The 23602-nt window shown below is 40.8% G+C and overlaps 1 protein-coding gene across 23 annotated transcripts in view; it reads right to left on the bottom strand.

Moving 5' to 3' along the window:
- FN1 (fibronectin 1) overlaps positions 1 to 16688 on the bottom strand; it is a 68839-nt gene extending 52151 nt beyond the window's left edge. For 12 of the 23 annotated variants that reach the window (XM_051848216.2, XM_051848219.2, XM_051848226.2 and 9 more), the window contains exons 1-12: positions 16188 to 16672; positions 15136 to 15264; positions 14171 to 14308; positions 12427 to 12558; positions 11000 to 11137; positions 9026 to 9184; positions 7292 to 7483; positions 6342 to 6521; positions 5549 to 5728; positions 4232 to 4384; positions 2558 to 2686; positions 1420 to 1563 (exon numbers count right to left, since the gene is read on the bottom strand). In XM_051848216.2, coding sequence (XP_051704176.2) covers positions 1420 to 1563; positions 2558 to 2686; positions 4232 to 4384; positions 5549 to 5728; positions 6342 to 6521; positions 7292 to 7483; positions 9026 to 9184; positions 11000 to 11137; positions 12427 to 12558; positions 14171 to 14308; positions 15136 to 15264; positions 16188 to 16335 — 1822 coding nt within the window. In that variant the 5' untranslated portion in view covers positions 16336 to 16672. Of the gene's footprint in view, positions 1 to 1419; positions 1564 to 2557; positions 2687 to 4231; positions 4385 to 5548; positions 5729 to 6341; positions 6522 to 7291; positions 7484 to 9025; positions 9185 to 10999; positions 11138 to 12426; positions 12559 to 14170; positions 14309 to 15135; positions 15265 to 16187 lie in introns of all 23 variants that reach the window. The other 11 variants (XM_051848217.2, XM_070071506.1, XM_051848221.2 and 8 more) reach the window with 1 other exon arrangement.
- Between the last annotated feature and the right edge of the window lie 6914 nt (positions 16689 to 23602).

Genomic DNA, 23602 nt, shown 5'->3' with positions numbered 1-23602 from the left:
TCATCCCTCCTAGCATTTGAGGGTTAAGAGCAAAATCTTTAAAATGTATAGAAAAGATGCAATTGGGTGACTGGTATTTAGATAATCTATGGCTAGTGTGTTAGTGCTGAAAGGAATTTTACCTGTTGCTATCTCCCTATTTCTCATTTGACAATTTCCCCATTTTACCAAGCAGAAAATATAGGAGTGAAGCTTCATGTATGTCTCTTTAGCAGTGAACAGAACACTAGGACCCAAGCCTTAGCTAACATTGCTATTGGTCACATGGTTCTATATCGTGTTTTCTGTGGCAGAATCTCTTATCACATTGTGGAGGAACTCAGTCTGAATTTTGTCACATTCACATTTTGCTGCCCTGGATTTCTTTGTTTCTTAACGGAGGCCATGTTTTATATCTAAAGTTAAAGGAGGTTTAGGAAACTTGGTATTACAATAGTTGCTCAAATAATTAGGCTTTCATAATTTAACGGTTTTTATGATAACAGTTCAATGGATATTAAATTCAGTTTTTCTTACAAAAATGAGCTAATGATACCTACAGCTATGCATAATGTCTTTGTGTCCTGAAAAAAACAAAACCAGCAATAAACATTTCAGAGTATTTGAACTGTGTGGGCAGAGTTGACCAAGTTACTCAATTGTTGGCCTGGACACTTTGCTCCAGACTCCATTGATCAAACCAATGAAAAGTTTGACAAAAAAGTCCTCAGATGACGTGTCAAGGGCACACATACCCTATGTTGTATTTCATATCACCTCTCCAAGAAACATCTCAGTTAAGAACCATAATATAAAATCCCAATCCATTAGTCCCTGAATAACTCAGTTCAAGGTTTCTATTTTTTGACAGGCAGAGTTAGACAGTGAGAGAGAGAGAGACAGAGAGAAAGGTCTTCCTTCCCTTGGTTCACCCCACAAATGGCCGCTGTGGCCGGTGAGCCATGCTGATCCGAAGCCAGGAGCCAGGTACTTCCTCCTGGTCTCCCATGTGGGTGCAGGGCCTGAGCACTTGGGCCATCCTCCACTGCCTTCCCGGGCCACAGCTGGTAGCTGGACTGGAAGAGGAGCAGTCAGGACAGAACTGGCACCCCAACTGGGACTAGAACCCGGTGTGCCGGCACCAGCCAAGGTTTCTATTTCCATGTATAGATTTGAGATAAAATTAGCTGGAGTGTTTTAACCCAATGGAATGTTCTCATCTGAAAAATAAAATTATATACAGGCACTTTTCAGTCTTCCATAGCTTTTACTTAATGGAGGGAAAAGGGAAAATAATTTTAGTCAAAAGTTTGTTCAATGACAGTGATACGGGAAAAGGATAGGAACAGAGTAGACCCCAGCTTAGCCATTCAAGTATTAATAAACACTTGATCCTGTTCTGTTGTTCCATTTTTCTTTTGTAGTAAAAGAGCTACTTACCTGGATAGGTCTGCAAAGGTTGGCAATGCCACTCCCCAATGCCTCGGCCATAGCAGTAGCACTGGTATCTGACACCATGTACGTACTTCTCCCATGAATCGCCAATTTGATAAAATGTTCGGGTTTCTGAGTCCTGGCATTGGTCTAAAATGTATGTAAGAAAAAGATTAACAGCCTTGAAGACTTCAAGATACACACTTAGTTTCAGTGTGCTAGAGCATATGTTTTTCATCTGAATACAACTTTACAACTATCCTTTCAAATACATTTGAAATACAAAATATATTTGAAAATAAATTTGATCACATGCTTTACCTTAGAGGATAATTAGAAGGAAAAAGTACTCATTGGAAGGAAAATTTAGTTTTCTAAAAGAAAAATACTACAAAATAAAACAATTCAGTTTATATTGATAATATGAATATAATTTGAGAGAAAAATAAATTAGATATTGTGCTTTACCCTTATAAATGCCACTGACTTACCACTGAATAGCAAGGGAAAAAATCTGCAATCATTTCATTTTATATAGTTCTTTAAAATTTAGAGGAACTAATTTTACATGGGAATTAATGAACTAGATCTTCACAATCAGTGCTTGCCAAGCGGCTTGTAAGAAAATTGCCCAAGCTTCTCTCTCAGACTTGGCAATCTGTGAGCAACCTCTGTTTCAGTAAAAGGAATATTAATGGGTTCCCTTAAACTTTGGAGTGCTGGTAGCATAACTCTTTTAAGGGTCAACCTTCCCTAGGCGCTCAGTTCTATTACAAAGGAGCAGCCTAAAGAATTCAGTCTTTTGGAGGAAGGTGTTTACTGGCATAATCCTTTGCCCATTTTATTGCACAGTCAGTACAGGAAAGTTCCTTTTCATTACATGGACAATCTTTAAGCTTCAGAGCCCAAGAATTAATTCCTTTCAATTAAAATAGACCTGCATTTATTGCCAAATTCATAAAAAAATGGGACTAGCAAATAATATCAAGATTATATATTGGTTCATGATTTAAAAAAAAGTCTTGGCAATGCCCTCTACAAGCACCTGATCTATGCTCAGCTTTGGTCATGTGAAATCAAATAACTCTCCTTATCTGAAACTTTCTAACCGTTCTGTGTCCCAAATGAAGATGAAGCTACTTACCCACGGGATCACACTTCCACCTGCCTCGGCCTTGACCAAAACAGGTACAATTCAGCATATGCCCCTCTTCGTGACGCTTGTGGAATGTATCGTTCACGTTGTAAGTGATGTCATCAACAATGCATTGATCTGTTCAGGAAACAGTTGAATGAGTGAAGAACCTTTTAAAGTTTCATTGATGAGATAGGGAAATGATACTTTATAAACATACAATTCTTTCCACTTAATTATCAACACCTTCCACTAAAGTAACTTTTCTACTAGTGTATGACAAATTTTTTTCAAAGCTTAATAATATTTTTGTTAAAAATTTTCTCTTATACACTTACAGATGTCAAAAATTCAAGTATATGAAATATACACTTCTATATAAAGCTACTTTTTGAACAAATATATGTCTTAGTATTAAGTTCTACTTAGTTAACAATTTCCTTTAAATCTATGCTTGATGTAAGAGATCAAACATATTTATACAGCATCTAGCATACTGTGATGCTCTGGCCTTTGGAATGAGAAGCAGAGGAGATATTTAGATTTGGGAATGAAATAACATCTACAGTATTCATAAAGTTAAAAAAAAAACCTAGGTGAACTCTGTTCCTCACTATGAAAGACCCTGAGAAAATTACTCTCCTTTGTCCTGTCTCAGCTTCCTCTGTAAAATGAGGCACTGGTCTGCACGCCTTATTAAGACCCATACAACTCTACAAAATTGTATGCAATTATTATTATTCCTTGATTTGTTACTCACTGTGCACCACAAAAGAAACAAATTCAGGCCAATACTACACAGATCTAACTACATGGGATATTAATTAGTGCAGACTTCCACCTAAACATGACTTTTCAAACCAAAGAAATAGAAAACTAAAACAGTTTTAATAAATCAAGAACTCCTGATATGTATTTGCATCCAAGGAGGAAAAGTTGATTTGAACAAAGGAGATTAGTCCCTCTCTGTAACTGTCTCCTTAAATTTGTATCTGCAAGGGTCTAATTTTAGAATTGCCGTCTTTTTCTTTATAGAAATTTTTCCATCTTTTCTAGACATGAATCCAGTAGACTAACCTCAGGCTCAAAGGATCAAATATTTGTGTTCTTGCCTTTGAAGTCATCTTTTTGGCTCAGCCTAAACATTCCTAGGAATGTTTCAGAACCTTAGAATGTCTGTGCCAGCTTTTTTTTTTTTTTTTTAAGATTTATTTATTTATTTGAAAGAGTTTCAGAGAGAGAGAGAGAATTTTCCAATTGCTGGTTCACTCCCTAGATGGCCGCTACTGCTGGGATCAAGCCAGGCCAAAGCCAGGAGCTTCACCCAGGACTCCCACATGGATGGCAGGGTCCCAGGTATTTGGGCCATCTTCTGTTACTTTTCCCAGACCATTAGCAGGGAGCTGGATCAGAAGTGGAGCAACCGGGACAGAAACTGGTGCTCATATGGGATGCTGATGATGCAGGTGGCAGCTTTACTCACTATACCACCATGCTGGCCCCGTGTCAGCTTTTGTTAACTGGTTACCTGAAATACTAACCTTATCCAGCACAGTAGAAAAGTAGAGAAGCATTGGCATATTCCTTTCCCTGCTTTTGGCAAAATACAAGTTTTTACCCTAAAGTCTGCTACTTTGGGTATACTTTGCCCTCTTGGATGTTTTCATGAATAAGCCAGCATACCTCGGAGCTGGGAGTAGGCAACACATGTCCATTCCCCACGGCCATTCCCAACACAGGTGCACCTCATCATGTGGCCCATGTCATGTTGCTTGTCCCACTGATCTCCAATGCGATACATGACCCCTTCATTCGTTGTACAGATTTCTTCATGGGCTGTTTGGAAATAGAGGAGAAATGCGCTGGTAAACGATCGCAAGATCTAAACAGGTTTGGTTTGGATGTAATGTTATCAGTTTAGTTGGATCATCTAAGAACTTTCACTCACAAAGAAGCCTTGTGTGTCTCAAAGGAATCTATGTGCTCCTGATGCAGACACCAAGGTTTGAGCCCCGGAGGCAGAAAGCCTTGTCCCGAGGGAAGGCATGTTGCAGCATATCATTACAGGAAGGGCTAGAGGATGTTCAACCAAGATAACACTTCACATATACTCCAAGGGCTCACATTGTTCTAGAAGCCAGGATCTGACTACTGCCTCACACACTTTCCTAGTTCTAGTTTATTCTAGCTCAAAGAGAAATTGTGTTTGGTCAGAGAATTGCTAGTAAGAGTGGATTTTCTATCTCAACACAATATTTTCTTTGGTTGAAATGAGAAAAATCAAATAAAAATCAAAATAAGTGTTAAAGAGTTGCCTTCCCTTATAGTAACTCCTGACAATGGCATAGTGTACAAGTTCTTAGTTGTAAAACTAGAAAATTAAATATAATCTATGGAGTTACTGAATTTTAAAAACAAATAAAAAAGATTGGTTCCCCTTAATTCATTCATACGAATTGAAGGCTTTTTTTTTTTTAATCAAAGATTCTCTATTAGGAGAAAATACTGAATTTTGGTCACTTTGGTTCTTATTGTGTGAAAGAGCTTACTCCAGTCAAACCCAAATCATTTGTCAATATTGAAGGTCTGTGACTTTAGATATATATACACATAAATTATATTATATATAATATACATATACAAATTATATTATTTATATAACCTTTTAAGCTATTCAGTTGTGGACTCTTTACAAAAAAATCCTGTGCACATTTATATATCCACATTTACAAAAGTTGATTTTATCATATTTATATATTTTGCACATTTAAATCATGTCAATGAGATTTTAAAGCTCTACAAATAATTATATAATTACATGTTTTCAACTCTAATGTATACGCTATAATCTATAGAGTCTATGTACATATATAATATGTCAGTTTTCTGTTGTCTTAATGGGTGAAATTGCCTTAGTGGGTGAAACAGAATTAACTTGATATTAGTCTATCTTTAATCTCTGTCTGTCTACAAGAGCAACCTACAAGGGCTTCATCTTACCAGCCATGGGGCAGAATCCAAACTTCTGGTCGGCATCATAGTTCTGTGTGGTTCCACACCATTTCATGTTGTCCCTCCTGCCCTCAGAAGTACAATCGGTATAGTTGTGGTTGTTGTACAGGAAGGGGAAGTGGCATAAGGCACCATTGGAATTTCCACCTCGAGTCTGAACCAAAACTGCTGAGAACAATGCACAAATAGGAAGATAAGGACTACAAATGAGCTTTCTCATGCACAGAGGGAATTCCTATAAAAAAGTTCAAAAACAGCCCAGTTTCTACAGCTAATTCCCAGAGAGCCTAGCTCAGAATAAAAGATATCTGATAACATATTTCTAAGCTTCTTAGTGTATTCACTTTCACCTTCAAAATAGATTTACATTTCATTTTCACTCTTATTTTCCTAGCCAGAAAAAAAGATTAAATGATAGCTTAGAATAAAATATAGTTTTAACCAGAAGATAAGCAATGGCATTCAAACATCCATTCTGTGTATTCACAGTCTAGAGGGATTGCTTACTGATTCCAACATACAAATAGCTTTTCTTTCATCACATCATAACCCAACATGTCAAAATAAATGAACCACAGGCCTTTTCCCTTGGTGTCATTTCCCAGTTGTGTTGGGGGGCTCAGAAGGATGCTCAGCTACTAAGTTTGCACCATGTCTCTTGGGTCCAAACTAAACAAAATTGATACCTCTTGTGTGCAGCCTCAGAATGAAAGGCTGGACAGCTAGATAATAAAAACAGGGCACAAAATATGGAGTTTTCTTACTAGAGAGGGACACTCACCAGTATGGTCTGTGCAGAAAGAATACTTCTGGTCTTGCTCATAGTTCGAAGTCGTGCTGCACCAGAGATGTCCATCCTGTCGCCCTTCTGTGGTGCAGGAGTAGAAAGTCCTGCCATTGTAGGTGAATGGTAGGACACATGGCTCCCCATTTGAATTGCCTCCGTATGTCTGGGTTACAGCTGCAAACATAACCAAGTGAATCTCAGTATATAGAGCAGCTGTATCTCCTACAAGCAGCTGCTGATTTACAGCTTAAATGAGAGACTAAGCTAAGCATGTGCTCTAAAAGGAAAACGCTGTGACTATAGAAGATCGCCTGGCTAATCTCAGTAGCAATGCTTCACTCAAGAAGCCTTGTCTACTTTGGGTGGAACAACATCTGAATTCTTCTGCTGATGTTCTTTGTTACCACTTCTGCTACATGCCTCAGTTTCTCCAATTGTACAGGTTAATTAAGGATGCTGCTCAAGGATGCTGGGGAGATACATATAATTATATCCGTGCCATGAAAATTAGTATATGATGCTGTTTTGGGGGAAAAGTCAAGTGTGCCAGTTCTTAATGCTGTAGTCACCATCACATCTGTAGCCCAGATGAAATGCATTAGGTTATTGAAAGTTTACACCACAATGCTACTGAAATATGAAATGGAAGATACAGTGCAGATGATCAGCTATTCAGAATGTAACTCTCTTATAACAGCCTTTTACAGAAAAAAGGTAATGCATAGCAGTTTATTCCCTGTGACAGAAAAAAATACATAGATAAAAAGTAGTGTAAGAAAATACATCAAATGCCCACACTGCTTATTATCATGGGGTGGTAAAATTATAAGCTTTTCCTGTCTGCTTTATTGTTTCACTTTTTAAAACATAAATGAATGCACACTGCCTTTCAAAAACTCAATAGTGAAGTCACCAGTACGGTTTGTTGAAAATGTAATGCATACCTGTCTCTTGGCAGCTGACTCCATTGCCCAGGCACGTGCAAAGCATCTGCTTATTTCCTTGTGTCTTTAACCACTGCATCCCCTCGGAATAGACTACACCACTGTCTGTGACGCAGTGGCCATAAGGAGCTGGCTGGGGATGAGGCTGGGGCTGGTAGACGGCTGTTCGGACATCTGAGAAGGGGCCAGATCCTAAGAGCATGAGAAAGTAAAGTCACAAAGCTGGCTGACAGAAGACAGCTAAGCACACTTCAGGGTGTCACTGAGATCATGTGCAATCCATGCTGTTAACGACCTAATGTTAATTTGAAAAAAATGCTCCTCCCTTTCTGCATTTGATTTGCGTTTGGCCTGGGAAATAATCCATAAGGGTCTACCGAATAAATGGTCTCCATCTTCAAGGCCATGCAGAACGACTAGGCTTATATTTCTAAATGAAAGACTGTTAAACAGAGCAGATGCTTTCAACAAAACTTCACTCATGCCAGGTACCGCAAAGTCCACACCTTCCCAGTTCTTCCCACCTGATTTCCTGGTGGCCTTATTTCTGGCCACTTTTTCCCTTGCTCCATGCTTTAGGCTCCCTGAGCCACTCATCATTTCCCCATTTCCCAGCACTCATCCTTCCTCAGTGCAGCTAACGTCATGTTTTTGTCTTGAACTCATGCATTTCCCTTCACCTGAAATGGTCAGCCTCACCCTTCCTCCCTCAGCAGTTTCCTTAAGCTGAACCCTCCTGGGCATGGTCCTTCCTGCCACTGTTTTGAGAAGTCCCTGACGTGCTCCAGGAGACTTCCTGCTACCTGTGCAACTCTGAGCTAAAGGTGAGTGCCCTTGGCAGCCACAGCAGATTCTCGAGAAGTTGCCACCTCCTTCTGCATTGTGCTTTTCCTCATGGTGATTTGGGCCTGTGTTGCGCCTTTTGTAAAACGAATCAATCTGCTTAAGACAGCTTTCTTTTCAAAGTAATACAGTAAAAAATGTGTTTATCTTTTCTTTAAAGTTTTGGAAATCTCTTCTCTTGAAGGACAGGGCCAACAGCAGGGTCAGAACTGATGCCAGAATGACTGACAGACTCATTCCCATGTCTCCCTAAGTGTGCTGAACAGCAGGCACCGAAGGCACTTCACAAAGGACCCCAAGGGCCAAGTGCATTTGGGATCCATGGCTGCTGCCTCCACATTCCCACCTTGGAGAGTTGCAATGCAAGGAAACAGAAAGCTCCCTGTAGTGGAGATTCCATTTTTGCTTAGTGCACTCTTTCTTAACCCTTTTTGAACAATGCAACTCTCTCAGTATACTATCAGTGCTATTAATAAAAACAGTTAGCCTATTTATCAAGATTCACCCCCATTTAATTTCCAGTTACTATTTTAATCGCTTTTAATGACTCTCTCTGATTTCCTTTGTGAAGGAACTTTGGATTCTCAAAGCACATATACACACCTTTGTGTATATCCATCTGTGGTGGTAGGTTTATGTATTATTGTTCTTTTAAACCCGGTTTTACTACTTGGGACTAAATCCATTTTTTCCCATAATATTCCTTTTCATTTCATCTTTAACTTTTCTCCAAAACTTAAAACTTTACTTTAAAAGAGAAGTTTTAACAATAACCTGTAAATGCTCCCAAGTAGTTAGCTAAAGCACTGCAAATCATCTTCAAAGGCATGTCTAAGAAAATAATTTCTTGTTCAACTTCCCACTTCCGACCCCTGCTCCCTGGTGTCTCACCGGTCGAGGTGGTCTGCAGAGACGCGTGCCTCTCACACTTCCATTCCCCTCTGCCGTTGCCTGTGCAGATGCACTGCAGCAGGTTCCCTCGGTTGTCCTTCTTGCTCCAGGTGTCCCCAATTCTATAGGAAGTTCTGGTGTCCTGATCATTGCACCTGTCTGTGTCAGAGAGGAAGCATTTAAATACAGAAATCAGGTCAAGATTGGCAAGTGCTCAGGGCAAACCTAGGAAAGGCATATACTAGTCTAATGCTTGAAGACCATTTTTTTGGTAGTATGCTCATAGTCAGCTCTGATGCCATAGGTAACAAACCCCTGACATGGGATTACACTCGTTACACTGGAAAGGGAGCTATATGGTTTGGGTTAGTTCCACTTCTCTGCCAAAAAACTTTTTCATCATCCTTCATTAGTTGATTTTTTTTAAAAGAGTTTCCACAACAGACTAAATGTGACCAAATTCATTCTCCAACGTGTTATCAGTCCTTCTCCAAGTCTTTCCAGCTTTCTTCTTGTAATGACTGTATCCAGGGCCTGCCTTTCAAATGGGAACTTTCTTTAGAAAAACTAGGAACATCAGGGAGGTAGGCAGACCTCAAAGGTCTCTACCAATTGCCCCCAGGGAGGCTATAAAAAGAGTGATAGCTCTTTCTTCATTTGTTATGTAAAAACACTCTAGGGACCAAGGACCTCTTTGACTAAAATGTTTTCTTCTGTCCTGCACCCGACCTCAAAAGACCTTTTAACAAAAATCACAAACCAAATGGCCTCTTTGGAAATATTTATGCTTTCCCTCCAATGGAATAGGGGATTAATGTAGAATGATAATTTGTAGCTAAAGCAGCAAGAGTTAACCCAGCCTTGACCATATGTTCCCATGTGGGTATAAAGGACCCGATTCCTGTGAAGCAGGAATCACTGCAATACAAAGTTGGAGATAAAAAAAGCTGAGATAGTAGATGAAGGTTCACACCATACATACTCACATGGATCTGCTCCAAGAATGGAGATTTGAATGAGAGCATCAAGACTGATAAGTGTGATGAGACATTAAATTGACTTAAGGTAAAATACTGCCACAAGGGTCTTGGAAGTCTGATGATCCTAACAATTTAAATGCAAAGCATCTAACAAACCAGCAAGTTCTGGGGAAAGTTTGGTCAGAATTGTTTTCCCTTTTCCATAAGCAACTTTTATTTGTTAGGCAGGAATTTGAATTTGGATGATAAATATTCCGAGAGAGTTAAATATTTTGAGTTAGATAAATCGCATGGGTTCAAAGTATTTAGATTTGATTTTAAACTAGTTAATGGCTATTTTGCGTCAACAAACTCTACAGTTGCCATTAGTTTGAAATTCTAAAAAAAAAAAAAAAAAAAAAGCCTGGAAACTGGAAGGCAACAATGAAGACCTCAAGACAATCTTAGAAGGAACAAGATAAACACTCTTTTCTCTTTGCAGCACTGACAGGAAGCCTTAGGTAAGATATCAAGAAACACTATCCTTTACTTCTGAGTTAACCATTTTATTCTATTGGATAAGTATTTTTTTAACTTTCCTCAATCTGGCTTATGAATATGCTTTATTTAAGTTTCAAATACACGATACCTAAACCCTTAGAGCTTTGCTCATTTCCATGCCAAAAGTTGCTTCTGCAACTGTTTTATCGATTTCCTTGCTCTTAATACTTCAAAAATATGTCAGTGACAATAAAATATTGGTAGCTAAATCAGGCCCATGATATAGTTACATCTGAATAAATATTAAGGTTCTTAGTAGGGGATAGTCTAAGATCTCATTAAACTAAATTTGCTTTCCCATGTAGTCTTCTCTGAAGAAGCGGAATAAGTTAGCTATAAATTTTCTTGACATTCAAAAGTTACCAAAACGTTCAATGTATTAGATGTATTCTAAGTGAACCACCCCCTAGGAATCCAGAAAACAATGTCTTTAACATAAAGCTCTGAAACATACTTCTGGAGGTACAAGTGATGCGTCCACTGCCTTCTCCCAGACAGGTACAATCCACCATCATCCAGCCCTGATAGGGCTTTTCCCAGGTTTCCCCGACAACATAGGAAGTGCCAGCAGCATGGTCAAAACATTTCTCAGCTGTAGAAAAATTTGGAAGAAAAACAGAAAACAAAAGGTTATTTTGAATTGTGTAGTCTCCCTGTAATTTGAATAGTAGTGTGTAAGCAAAAATACAGCCACAGCTTTTTAAGTGGCACTCTGTTCAGAAAGAAAGGCACACCCTGCAACTAAGCACTTAGCAAGTAGCCAAAGCAAAAGAGAGCTCAAGCCCATTTGGCAGGCATAAGTTCTCTTCTCCTAGTGAGTACACGGACTGCATATTTTCAGCTAGTCCCAAGCTTCACACTAACATTTGAGAATCTATGTGTGTATCTAGTGTGTGGGAGACTACACATGCAAAATTCTAATCTTAATTATGTATGGCCAATTATAAATTATGAAAGGCCTAAACAAAATAAGGAAGCTATTTAATAAAAAGCAGAGACAAAACAAAATTGAAAACCCCTGAATTAGAAAACAATAAGTAATGAAAGCCAGAAACTTTTGGATTTGTACTAATAGGGTTCAACTGAGAGTTGAGACTCAAAGAAGCTCAATAACTATCATTTTGAAAAGAAACCAACAAGGTGTGACAGCATGTACCATTTTCCATTTCACTCTAGTGCATCTCAAGAAACAAATGTGTCAAAAATGTCATTTATTTCCTTTTAAATAATTTATATCTTTTTTTTTTTTTTGACAGGCAGAGTGGACCGTGAGAGAGAGAGAGACAGAGAGAAAGGTCTTCCTTTGCTGTTGGTTCACCCTCCAATGGCCGCCGCGGGCGGTGCAGCTCGCTGATTCGATGGCAGGAGCCAGGTGCTTATCCTGGTCTCCCATGGGGTGCAGGGCCCAAGGACTTGGGCCATCCTCCACTGCACTCCCTGGCCACAGCAGAGAGCTGGCCTGGAAGAGGGGCAACCGGGACAGAATCCAGTGCCCCGACTGGGACTAGAACCCGGTGTGCTGGCGCCGCAAGGCAGAGGATTAGCCTAGTGAGCCGCGGCGCTGGCCAATAATTTATATCTTGACCATGGAAGAATCTGAGATCAGATATTAGACAAAAGAAATGACTTCTATCCTGAATTTTCAACTCTTGTGTTTTTGAAACACAACAAAATTAAGATTTCTATATGTGGTTAGTACTTTTTGACCTGATTATTTTAAGAAGGTTTGAAATTATATAACATTTCATTGTTTGAAATGAAATTCCCATTTCATGTTTTTTAAATTGAAGTTTAGTTCTCTTATCCATGTATTGTGACTTTGGTTCAACCCAACATTACAACAGTGCATCCCCATCCCAACAGTCCCTAATGGTCACACACCTATGGGCTTGCAGGTCCATTCTCCTTTCCCGTTGCCTAGACACACACACTCTAACATGTAACCACCAGTCTCATGTGGTCTCCTCCAGGTGTCACCGATCTTGTAGGACTGACCTCCTTCATGACAGCGGTCTGTTCAAGATAAAAGGCAAATGTTAGCAGGGGTTGGTACAGAGAACTTAAGAAAGAAACTTCTCATGTTCTACCTAGGGTAGGTACTTAAGTTGGCCAAAACAGAAAAACAAAAGAAATTTCCCATCAGAGACAGGGGGAAAGTTTGGTTACTTGGGATCAATTCAATTAAATGTCTGGCTTAAAACACAATGGAAAACCACAGAGAAATCTAAATGGCAAAGGAGAGGTTATAAATCCTTGTTCCCCTGGGAGAGCACTGGAAATTTGGCCATAAGCATGGCCTTTACACAGACACAGTAAGTTGTCCCCAGATTAAGTCAGTGAAAAGGCTGCATTGGGCATAACATTCTGGGTTTTGGAAGTATGGAGAGCCTGAATCTCATGCTGGAATAGAAAACTCATTTTGGAAGAAAGCAAAAGACATGAAGTGTGAAAATCCTGGTACTTTTCAAGACTGTTAAATTCAATGATTAAACATCCAAAGACTGAACTGCTCACTAGATTGTAAACATGATAGACCACTGACTCTTGAGATCTGCCTTTAAATGTGGTTAAATTCTCACCTAAAGTTTGGGCAAAGTTGATTAGACCTATTCACAAGCGATTGCCTTGTTCTCTTGGACAGAAGCACTTAAGATGACTTATATTTAAAAGAAGGATTAAAAAAATTTAAATGTTGTACTAACAGACTCTTGGTAACCTGGCGAATCATACTGGAAAGACTGACTTAACTAAACTAGAGCTGATGAGACTTAGCCCAGTCCTCAAAGTCCCCTGGAAAAACAGTTTGGCTAATTATTCCATATTAGCACTAGGAACTGAAAGAATTGATTCTTGGGTTCAACCTATTGGTCATAAAGAAGCCAGATGCAAGAGATCTCTGCATTGCAACCAGGAAGGCTTATTCACTGTTCATCAACATCTTCCCAATCACTAGAAAATCCCATGATCAGTCTGGATTAAAGACACCCGGGAAATGTGGAATAAGCAACTCCCTTAGGCGCATGTCACTGAAGTGGAATCCAAGAGATCTACTTGGCCATATCATGTATACACACACTCATAAATCTACACATTAAAACACTGATGTTGGGGCTGGTGCTGTGGCACAGCGGGTTTAGCCACTGCCTGCAGTGCCAGTGCCAGTTTGAGTCTCAGCTGCTTCTCTTCTGATCCAGCTCCCCACTGATGTGCCTGGGAAAAGCAGTGGAAGATGATTCAAGTCCCCGGGCCCTGGCACCCACATGGGAGACCTGGAAAAAGCTCCTGGTTCCTGGCTTTAGCCTGGCACAGCCCTGGCTGTTGGGAGAGTGAACCAGAAGATGGAAGATCTCTCTCTCTCTCTCTCTCTCTCTCTCTCTCTCCTCTCTCTGTATAACTCTACCTTTCAAATAAATAAATAAATCTTAAAAAAAAAAAAAACTGATGTCACCTAAGCTCAGACCAGTCTTCAGGAAGCCCAGGTGCCAACTGGGTACATTGGTCACCAGGGGTAAATCCCAACGTTAGGATTATCCCAGTCATCGATACCAGAAAATGACAGTGATAGTAATAGTGCAGTTTATATATATATGATCTTTTAATGTCATTTTACAGAATGTATCCTTACTTGCAATGGTGCAGCTAATTCTCCCTCTCCCAGCTCCAATGCAGGTACAGTCCCAGATCATGGAGTCTTTGGGGCGCTCATAAGTGTCACCCACCCTGTAAGTGTTCCCGGTGTACTTGTCAAAGCAAGTCTCTTCAGCTGAGGGGAGAAGGAAAGTCCATGTGAGCCAACAAATGTAAAAGCTTTTCTATCCCATGAATCCCATTCACAGAAAAAAACCTGAAGTTTAAAATAAAGTGAAATATGCAGATCTCTCTACCAAGGCCACAATATTTGACCTTTGACAAGTTCTCAAATTTCCCATAAATTAATTTTATTGTAAAGAGTTTTCAAGCCCTTAGGGAAAAAACACAGAAAGTGCTGCTTTATGACCAGCTTGATTGTGAAGGAAGGGTTTCAGATCTAATCTCTGACTCAGGAAGTCAAGCCATGGTCCACATAAAAAGCAAACAGTTTGAAGATCCCCCACCTCCCAGTAGGCACTTGCTAATCCAACCAAGTATTTCCAGTGTAGCCTCCTCAGTGCCCCTCCGAAGCAGTTGCTATAATTTATAAGAAACGTATAAAGGGTCTCAAAGAAATGAGAACTTTGAAGTGGTTTAGTGGTTTTGAAAGGCTGCTGACAAATCGCTTTACAATATAGTGTCCACAATGAATTCTGGTTCATTCATACAGTTAAAGATCTGAGATTACTTTCTACTCAAACTTTTATAAGCATTTTTTTTTAAAGAAAACACATAAAAATCTTTGATTTTCTCATCAAAAACATTGGGAAAGTAAAACAAGAAGAACTCTGGGAACTGATTAGAAATACGTTTGTTTGCATGTTTTAAAGGTTAAAGTAACATGTGAAAAGCAAACAGAAGCAGTTACCAAACTTTCATGAAAGAGGATAAAGTGTAGTTCTAATAACAAGCAACCCTTCAGCTATAAAAGTTCTAACTACCAAGTTCCCCACTACTTACGTTCAGGTTTACTCTCGCAATTGAAACCTCGGCTCCCTCCATAACAGGTACAAACCAGGGCATTGCCTAGGTAGGTGCGCTCCCACTGTTGGTTTATCTGATAGTGTTTCCCATTGTCGTAACAACCAGCTGTAAGTAATTGGAAGGAAAAAAGTTATTACATTTCCACCTCACTTTGTGATTAAATTATGATGTTTTTCTAACACCTAATTGACGAGCTTGATCAACAAACTTTAAAAAATAGTGACTCATCAAAATGCCAGAAGAATTTTTCTATCCAAAGAAATATTTTTCTATCCAAACACAGATAGACAAGCTAGCTACCCAAAGAGTTGACTGCAATGTATACTCGTGGATTTTCGGATTTTTTTTTTCTTCTTTTTCAACTTGGCAAAATGTTACACAATGATGTCACTTCTGTGGGGCTAGGGGTCCACATGGAAGAAGTGGAGAGATTTTGAAAGGGAACATGCAAGGAACTCCAGCGCCCTTTTGGACCAGTAAATCGAGAAGGGCAACTTGGGAAAGTTTCTTGGAGCCAGGGCAGAGGAAGGCTGCACTTTGAAAACCCATTAGAGGCATTCTGATTTTTGATCTTGGTGCAGTGTCCCGAGGGGCCCCACAGCACTCTGCACCAACCACACCTTTTTCAAGTTAGTTGGAAACAACTAAGCTATTCATCGACCCTCTGCTCACCCTCATTTTGAAAATATCTAACCAGCTAGTTAGTAACAAAGAGAACCAGGAGCGGTCAAGACCACAGCGATCCCAGATGGAAAAAAATGTACTGGGCACGCATCATTTCTCCCTGCAACGTTCAGTTCTGGTTCATTCATAGAAGGACGATATGAATGTGAAGAACTGACGGGGGCCCCAGAGGACACCCCAGAGCGCCTGTCCTCCAACGCATTGGCTCTCAGATCCACCCTGCCCTAACCGAGAGCCTTTTGTGTCCACAGCTGGTTTCTCTTCCTGGAGACGCACGTGCGTGCGCCAAACTTCAGCCGCAACTCGGGTCGGCTTTGGGGTCCCGTCCCGCGGTCGGTACTCACGCTTGCTCTGACTGACAGCCACTGGGCTCTGGGGCTGCACGATTTGCTGGGCTTGCCTCTTGCTCTTCGAGGCGGCGGTGGAGGGTACCGCTGTCCCCAGGCACAGGACGGACAGCAGCAGCAGCCCGGGTCCCGGACCCCCGAGCATCTTGAGACGGTGCGGGGAGAGCCGCCCTCACCCGCAGGCCAGTTACCACCAAGTTTGGTTCCCTGCGCAACCTGCGGGAAAAGTCCCTGGCAAATGCACCCGCCAGCGGCTGGCCGCCTCTAGGAAGGGGACGGGGACCCCGGGAGGGACGGAGGGATGGAGAGGCCGGGAGAAGTTGCGGCTGCAGGTTCCCTCCGCCCGGCTCGCGCCTGGCCCGCTGTGCTCCCCTGTGCAGCGCAGCCGGCGGGCGGCCGAGCCCCGAGCGCCGCGGCTTATATGGGACGGTCCCCTCCCGCCCCCTGCGAGGCCCCGGGCGCAGGCAGGCAGGGCCCGGCCCGCCGCCCCCAGCCCCCGCCCCCGTCCCCGCCGCCCCGCCGACCGCGCGCCGATTGGCCCGGGCCCGGGTGACGTCACGGGGGTCTGTGGGTTCGCCGCGAACAAAAGAGATGCTGATGGGCCGCCAGCAGCCGGGCCGGGGGAACTTTTTTTCGGTTTCCTTTGCGGTATTCAAACTTTTTTTTGGGGGGGGGGGGTGTAGGAAGGACGGGAAGCGACTGGGAGGAAAGGGAGGGGCTGGGGCTGTGAGAAGCCAAGAGGGTGCCAGGCTTCCCCCCCTTTACTCTTTTTTTTTTTTTTTTTTTAATTGGGGGTGGTGGTGGCGGTGTTTGAGGACATTGCGTCACCTCTGGAAAAAAAAATTCCCTGCTCGCTGGAGTGCGTTTTGTGGGGAGGAAAACTTATAAAGGAGCCATCACCTTGCAGCTGCAGGAATCCAGACTGGGCAACCCCAGGGCGGGGCCGGCCGCCCGGGTTCCCTCGCTGGGGTCTCAGGCGCGCAGCCGTGGGACTCGCTGTTCAGCCCCGGCGGCTTCTCGGTCCGGAGCAAGGGGGCGACGCGGAAAGCGACCCTTAGGGAGCTCCTACCAAGTGGGGCTGCTGGGGGCGCCCTGTAGACCTGGGGTTACTTTAGAGAGGGAAGTTTCCTTTGACGGGACGGTGGCCTTTTTCTTACCTATTTTCTTTTTAAAGACCTGCAGGAAAGTCTTCCCGTTCTGGGAATGGGGTGCCCGTGTCCATGGAGAGGGAAGTCAGCGGTGGACAACCCGAGAACCCCAAAAGTCAGATCGGCTGTCACGGTGCCCGTTACAGTAAGGAGGCAGAAAGAGTGCAAGAACCGCTAAGAGCTGGGTAGAAAAAAAAAATCTTTAACAGGCAAGACTTTCTGCAGCCTCCGCCTTGCGTTTACTTGGTATTTTCTTTACGCAGGCATCAGTTTTATTGCAGAATTCTGCACCCTCCCCCCACGAGCCTCTGCCGCCAGATTTTTCCCATCAATTGCTATGCACTTCAAGAATGTAGAAAGAGTTCCCATTTCAGATTCCCCAGTTTTTTTCTTTCTAAACTCAGAGCGCGGAAAGCGAGTCTGGGACGCGGCTCTCGAATTGGCAGCTCCCCATTCAGTCCTTTAAGCAGCACGCACAACACTGTTGCTTTAAAGACCTTCGAAAAGATGAGTCCACAACTTGTTCAGTAGCTTCGGAGAGACTCCAGGGCTGAGCTTCTGACTTCTCAAGTTAGGAATGCAGGACTCCTGTTTGCTCTGAGAACATATGAAAGCTACTAGCAAAACTTGTTTATTTCTGTAGGATTCTTCGTTTTCTCCAAAAGTTTCATCTTCAGTAAGTGCCATTTGGGGTAATTTGAACCCTGTGAACCACAAAATACCCGACCCATGAAAGACACAAAACTAACATTTGTTTTATTGATGCAAGGAATTAAAACACAAAAAAGCCATAGCAAATATCAATTTCCTGCAAGTCGTGTAAAATAACTCTTGAGGAATCTTTGTGACCAACACTCCAAGTTGAAAGAGCACCATGCATTCCCCAAATTTAGAATCCCATCTGGGTTAGAGGTTTTTTTTTTTTTTTTTTTTTTTTTTTTTTTAACTTTCTCATCATCACTTGACAAACTAGTTTTCTTTTTCATATATAAAAAGGCTCCTTGTAAAAATGCTTAGTAAATTTCTGGGAAGCGGAGTGTTCATTCCAGAGGAAGGATACCTGGAAATCAGGATATAAGCAAGACAAACCTAAAGCAAAAGCTTTCTGGGGGAAGGAAGTAAGCGGTTAGGAAAGTATTTCGCCCACCAAACCCATGCTAGCTTGATATATTTGCTGTACCCAAAATACATTAGAAAATACACATTTGAGAGCTGTAGGTGGGGGGGGGGGAAGCCCACCTTACATATCAGAGGAAAGTTTACATTTCATCCCCGTAGAAACATAATTTGTTTAAGGAATGGACGATCTCTAATGTCTTGCCATCAAAAATACATTTGGCTGAATTTTATGGGGATGCTTCGGTGTTCACCTTTTTCCTTGAAAAAATGTTTTTTAAGTTTTTTTTTTTTTAAGCTTTTGAGATGGAAACTTTTTCCCAGTTAAGATAACAGGGCTTGCTACAGTATTCACTCATTATCAGAATCCCTTGTAACTGTGTAAGTCTGTTATCTCTAACTAGAGAGATAATCACATCTCAAAGACCACACTGGCTCTGACTAACTCCATCGACATGTGTGGTGCCTAAGATTCCTAAGACCCTGTTGACACCGTGGCTGCTTCCTCAATAAACAGTATGCTTCTACTTACAGGAAATACCTTTGGACTTTTTTTTTTTTAATCTCAATTTGGAGAGGGAAATATGACGAAAAAGGAAAATAGAAAGTAGATCGGTGGGTGCCCGAGGCTGAGGCTAAGTAAAGGAATGAACTTTTGTGGACATGAGGAATCGTACTGACAAGAGGGATTGGTGGTGATTTGGTAAAGTTACTCTGAAAGAGGCTGACTCTGGCATGAGGAGTAAACCAACCCAGAGACATATTTTAAAGCTGATTTTTAAAAGCAGTATTTATTCTTTTTCTCTTTTATAATCTCCTGATTTTGTTTCAAGCACTCACTCCCCAGTGGCAGGAGTGCACACAAAACATCCTCTTTTCTTCTTTTTTCCCAGAGGAAGTTTCTAGAACACAGTAGCGGATTCTTTCTCCTACACCAGTGACTCCTTCAAAAACCTGTATTTGTGTGGTGGCATGATTGTGGTGGAGACAGAACAAGTCTTCATTTAGGACTGTGCCTTGTTTCTTCTTGGAATTGCCATGGCAATAAGATTTCCCCAGAGTTTTGGACAACTTAAATTTTCAGTAACAAAGAGGAGCACATGAGTGTGTGTGTGTGTGTGTGTGTGTGTAGCAGGGGAGGTGTTATCTGGGTGGTTTTTATTGGAGAAAGTTAATGAGGAGCTGGAGCAGTCATGAAAATCTGAATTAAAATGACTCATTTGATTGGAAGATTGGAGATGGAGGTATTTGGTTAAGCATAAAAATAATTTATCTGATCAGTCATTTAGAAGGATTGAAATGAAAATGATTTAAGGGATAAGTTTTAAAAAGCATTGTTTTTCCAAATGAAAAACAGGTTTGCTTTAAGACTAATGAACACTTTGTAGACAAAGCCCTTGCCCTGTTGAAAAAAATCTTATCTCCGATAAGAAATAGCATCTTGACCCCAAGGGTTACATTTAGGTGATGTGGGCTCGGGCTGTTTTTTTCTGAAAACCTTTGGTTTCTATCCATTCTTAATCTCTTTCAGTCCTGCTACTGGGTAGGCCATTGACTAGGTGACCCTGGAACGAACTTTCAGCCTTGAAAGCCTGTCCTATCTTTATAATGTCATGGTCTTTTGTAGGTGGGTTGAAGAGACATAAATTAGGTAGTTTTTCTTTCCTATCTTGTTTTGATTTTTTTTGGCATGAAATGCTTCCCTTCTTCTTCCCTAGAAAATTGCCAAGTTTATAAAAATGCTACTCATTAGCACAGGTGTGTGAAGGAAAATAAACTGCCCCATGGGCAGGCCTTATGGGCAGCATATCTGAGCAGTTTGTCTGGAATTGACAGGGCGCCTGCAACCAGGGGGAAAATACTTGATAAGGGCTTTAAATTATGCTATGAAAGCTAGCCAGTTTTCACTTAATAAGCATTTTGTTTATATTTTAAGGTACTTTACTTTTTTGATCAGCACTTTTAAAGCTCTGAATCTCTGCATTTTGCTTTTTAACAGGAATACTCTTTTCTCATTAGAGTGATGTAACTCCCAAAAGGCTTTGCAAAATTGTCTAATTCTTCCAGTCAAATGGAACGGACTACTGTGAAGCTGGAACACTTAATCAGAACTGTGTTATAGGACTTTTTGGCTTTCCAAGATAGGTGGTAGTTTCTTGGAAAAATTTTGTTTTTGTGTGTTGTGGTTCCTGCTTCTAAGTTTGCCTTACTTTATGTTGGTGGTTTGTTTTGAATTTTATCCTTTTTTATGTGTCACTTGCTTTAAGCATTTCATATGAAATTTCACATGAAGTTCACATTTGTTTTGAAATTTCTGCTTTTTAATGTGTCACACACTTTAAGCATTTCATTTTAAGACAGTCAGAAATGTTCAATTGAGTGATTAAAATAAGTATTGAACATTATTTTTAAATAAACTTTTAGTGCTGAGAATAAACTATTGTGATATAGATGGTCAATAGTCATACTTTCTGTCAACTTACTTAATTACAATAAGAGCATATGCAATTGAATTATCAAAATGACAGTATAATTATCCCTAAATTTATATTGAACCATTTTCTAGATAAATTTCATATATTCTGTCATTAAATATGAACACTTTACTGAAATGGACATTTAAAATCATTACTGTTTTTAACATGAAAAACTAAGGCATGGCTTAAATGCATACACAAAGTCACTAAGATTGCAGTATCTGAATAGAAATAATTGAAAACTAAAATTTTAAAGTACTGACTCTGAGTTAGAGCCAGTATCAAGTGCTTCTTATTTTTTTTATTCAACCATCTGCAATTCTTTAAGTTAAGTACTACTATTCCATCACTATTACAGATGAGGATATTAGGCTCAGAAAAATAACATTCTTAGAATGAAGTATCACCAGCCTTGCATAAATTATGGTATCCATTAGTGATCTCCCTCTGAAATGAAGGAATGGGAAAAGGAGGTGGCTAAAGGATTTTGTGGATGACTTCTAAATGTGAGATGATTTCATTTAAAAGATGCAACACACAACTCTGCTGATAAGCCACCAGTTTTCACTTATTATATCCAGGACCATTCTTTTGTGAATCAATTTCCTTCAAACAATTTAGTTGTGTTTTGGATTTCATTTTTAATTTATCTTCATTGCATTTGACGGGCAGACAGACAGATCTTCCATCCTTTGGCTCATCCCCTAGATGCCTGCAATAGCCAGAGGTGGGCTAGGCTGAAGCCAGGATCCCAGAACTCATTCTGGTTTCTCTATGTGGGTAACAGACACCCAACTACTTAAGCCAATGCTATTGCCTCCCATGGTGTACATTAGCAGGAAACTGGAATCAGAAGTGGAGCTGGGTACTCTGCCAGGGGATGTGGGCATCCCAAGTGATGTTTTAACCACTGTGCCAAACTCCTGCCCTGGCATTTTGGATCAAAGGTGGAAGGCTATCTCACTGACTCTCCACTAGACTGCAAGCTTGGTGGAAGCACATTCTCTTTCTTGTTCCCTCTGTGTGCCAAGCACTGGGTACAATATGCCTTCACTAGCAGCAGGGCAGATATTGGGTGAATGAATGAAAGGAGAGAAGGGCACAGGATAAACAGCCCCGGATTCCTAGTTAGTAGCTGAAAACCAGACACACTGCTGAACACGCTCAATGTTTTCTTTACTGTATCCTCAAAGCGAGTGTCAGAGTAGATATTAATAATCCATTTCACTCTCTGGGGCTCAGGAAGTTTAAAGATCATCCTTAAAAGACCATCTTTAGGTCTAAGAGAAGGGCAGAGCTGAAATTTAAATGTAAGCATACATAGCTTTCCCCATAGTGACTTTGCTCCATATAAGTTATAAGAGATTTGGAAAATTTCTTTGATGGCTGCTTATCTTCCTCTAGATATTCATGGCCTGACCCTTTGGACTGCATTGATAGCTCCTCTGCTCGCTGGAGGGCAGGAGGACAAGAGGTCAGGGTACTGCCTCCCCACTCCCTCCCTGTTTCTGGCAGCTGGTGGCAGCTGTCTCCCTTTAGTATATTATTCTCAGTGGTGCAATTTTGCCTGAATAGAGTGAAAATGTACTATGAAAGTATGTGGGTGGAGGGCTTAAAAAAATCAGCCCTGTATGATAAAAAAAAATACCCTATTTCTTAGTTGTGAATTTATCTTATTTGGTAGAATGTAAATAAAATTTAATTTTTCTGCAGAAGGTAAGGTGGGGAATAACACATTTAAAAAATGGATGGAAGGAAAGGGACATTGCTGTAGAATAAGAGTCCCTGCCAGGCTGTTTTCCAGTGTTCCAGCTCTCAGTGGCGCCTCCCCAGGATGGTAGCCCAAGGAGTGACAATGCTACTTGCCTTGTGAGTCTCAGAAGCCTCAATTTCCTTCCTTTGTCCCTTTGCCATGCTCATACCTCAGTTTCCATACCTCCACTGAAATCTTCCAGTAAAAATCCTTTGGGTTCTGTACTACTGAAATCCCCCTGGCCTGGATTCTGACAATCTCTAATCATATGAGCAGTTCACATAAACTCTGGTTTTAAGTCTTTAATCATAGCAGCAAAGATTTAGGACACACAAATTCTTTTCCAAATTTAGCAACTAATAGTATGCAGTGATTTCCTTGTATATAGAATTTCCCACGTCTTGAATGATCTGATTTTTTTCTCTCTGCTGAATGTGTGCCCCTTGAACACAATATCTCTTCCAGAATAAAATACTCTTAGTGATGGTAAAATTACAGAAAAGAAACCTGGATTTTATGTTTAAGCAGATGGCATTTGTTTGTACTTCTTAACTCACTTGGAAATAATTTTGATTTGTCCACCAAGTAATTTGGTTCCTGCCAAGAAGCTGGGATCAGAAGCCCTGCCACTTTGGAAACCCATTTAAAAGTGCCTTATACATCTATAAATGTCATGTATGTATAAGCTAAAGATTTCACATAAAATGTAAGTTTGCTTTTTAATTTATTTTATATAGTGCAATAATTCAGCAGAGAGTTTGTACATTTAAGGAAAACTTACTCAGATCTACTCTATTTTAGTGTGCTATAAACTCTCGGGTTTTGCCAATATTTAGTGTTGACAAAGTCCTAATGCAGAAACCAAAACTTCTTTAGAAGACCTGGGCATTGGTATCAATTATGCTTTTTAGAGAAACT

The sequence above is a fragment of the Oryctolagus cuniculus genome, chromosome 3 (assembly GCF_964237555.1).
Source record: "Oryctolagus cuniculus chromosome 3, mOryCun1.1, whole genome shotgun sequence".
Classification (NCBI taxonomy): Eukaryota; Metazoa; Chordata; class Mammalia; order Lagomorpha; family Leporidae; genus Oryctolagus; species Oryctolagus cuniculus.
Note: the sequence above shows the minus strand (reverse complement) of the source record. Positions and strands in the feature narration are given on the sequence as shown.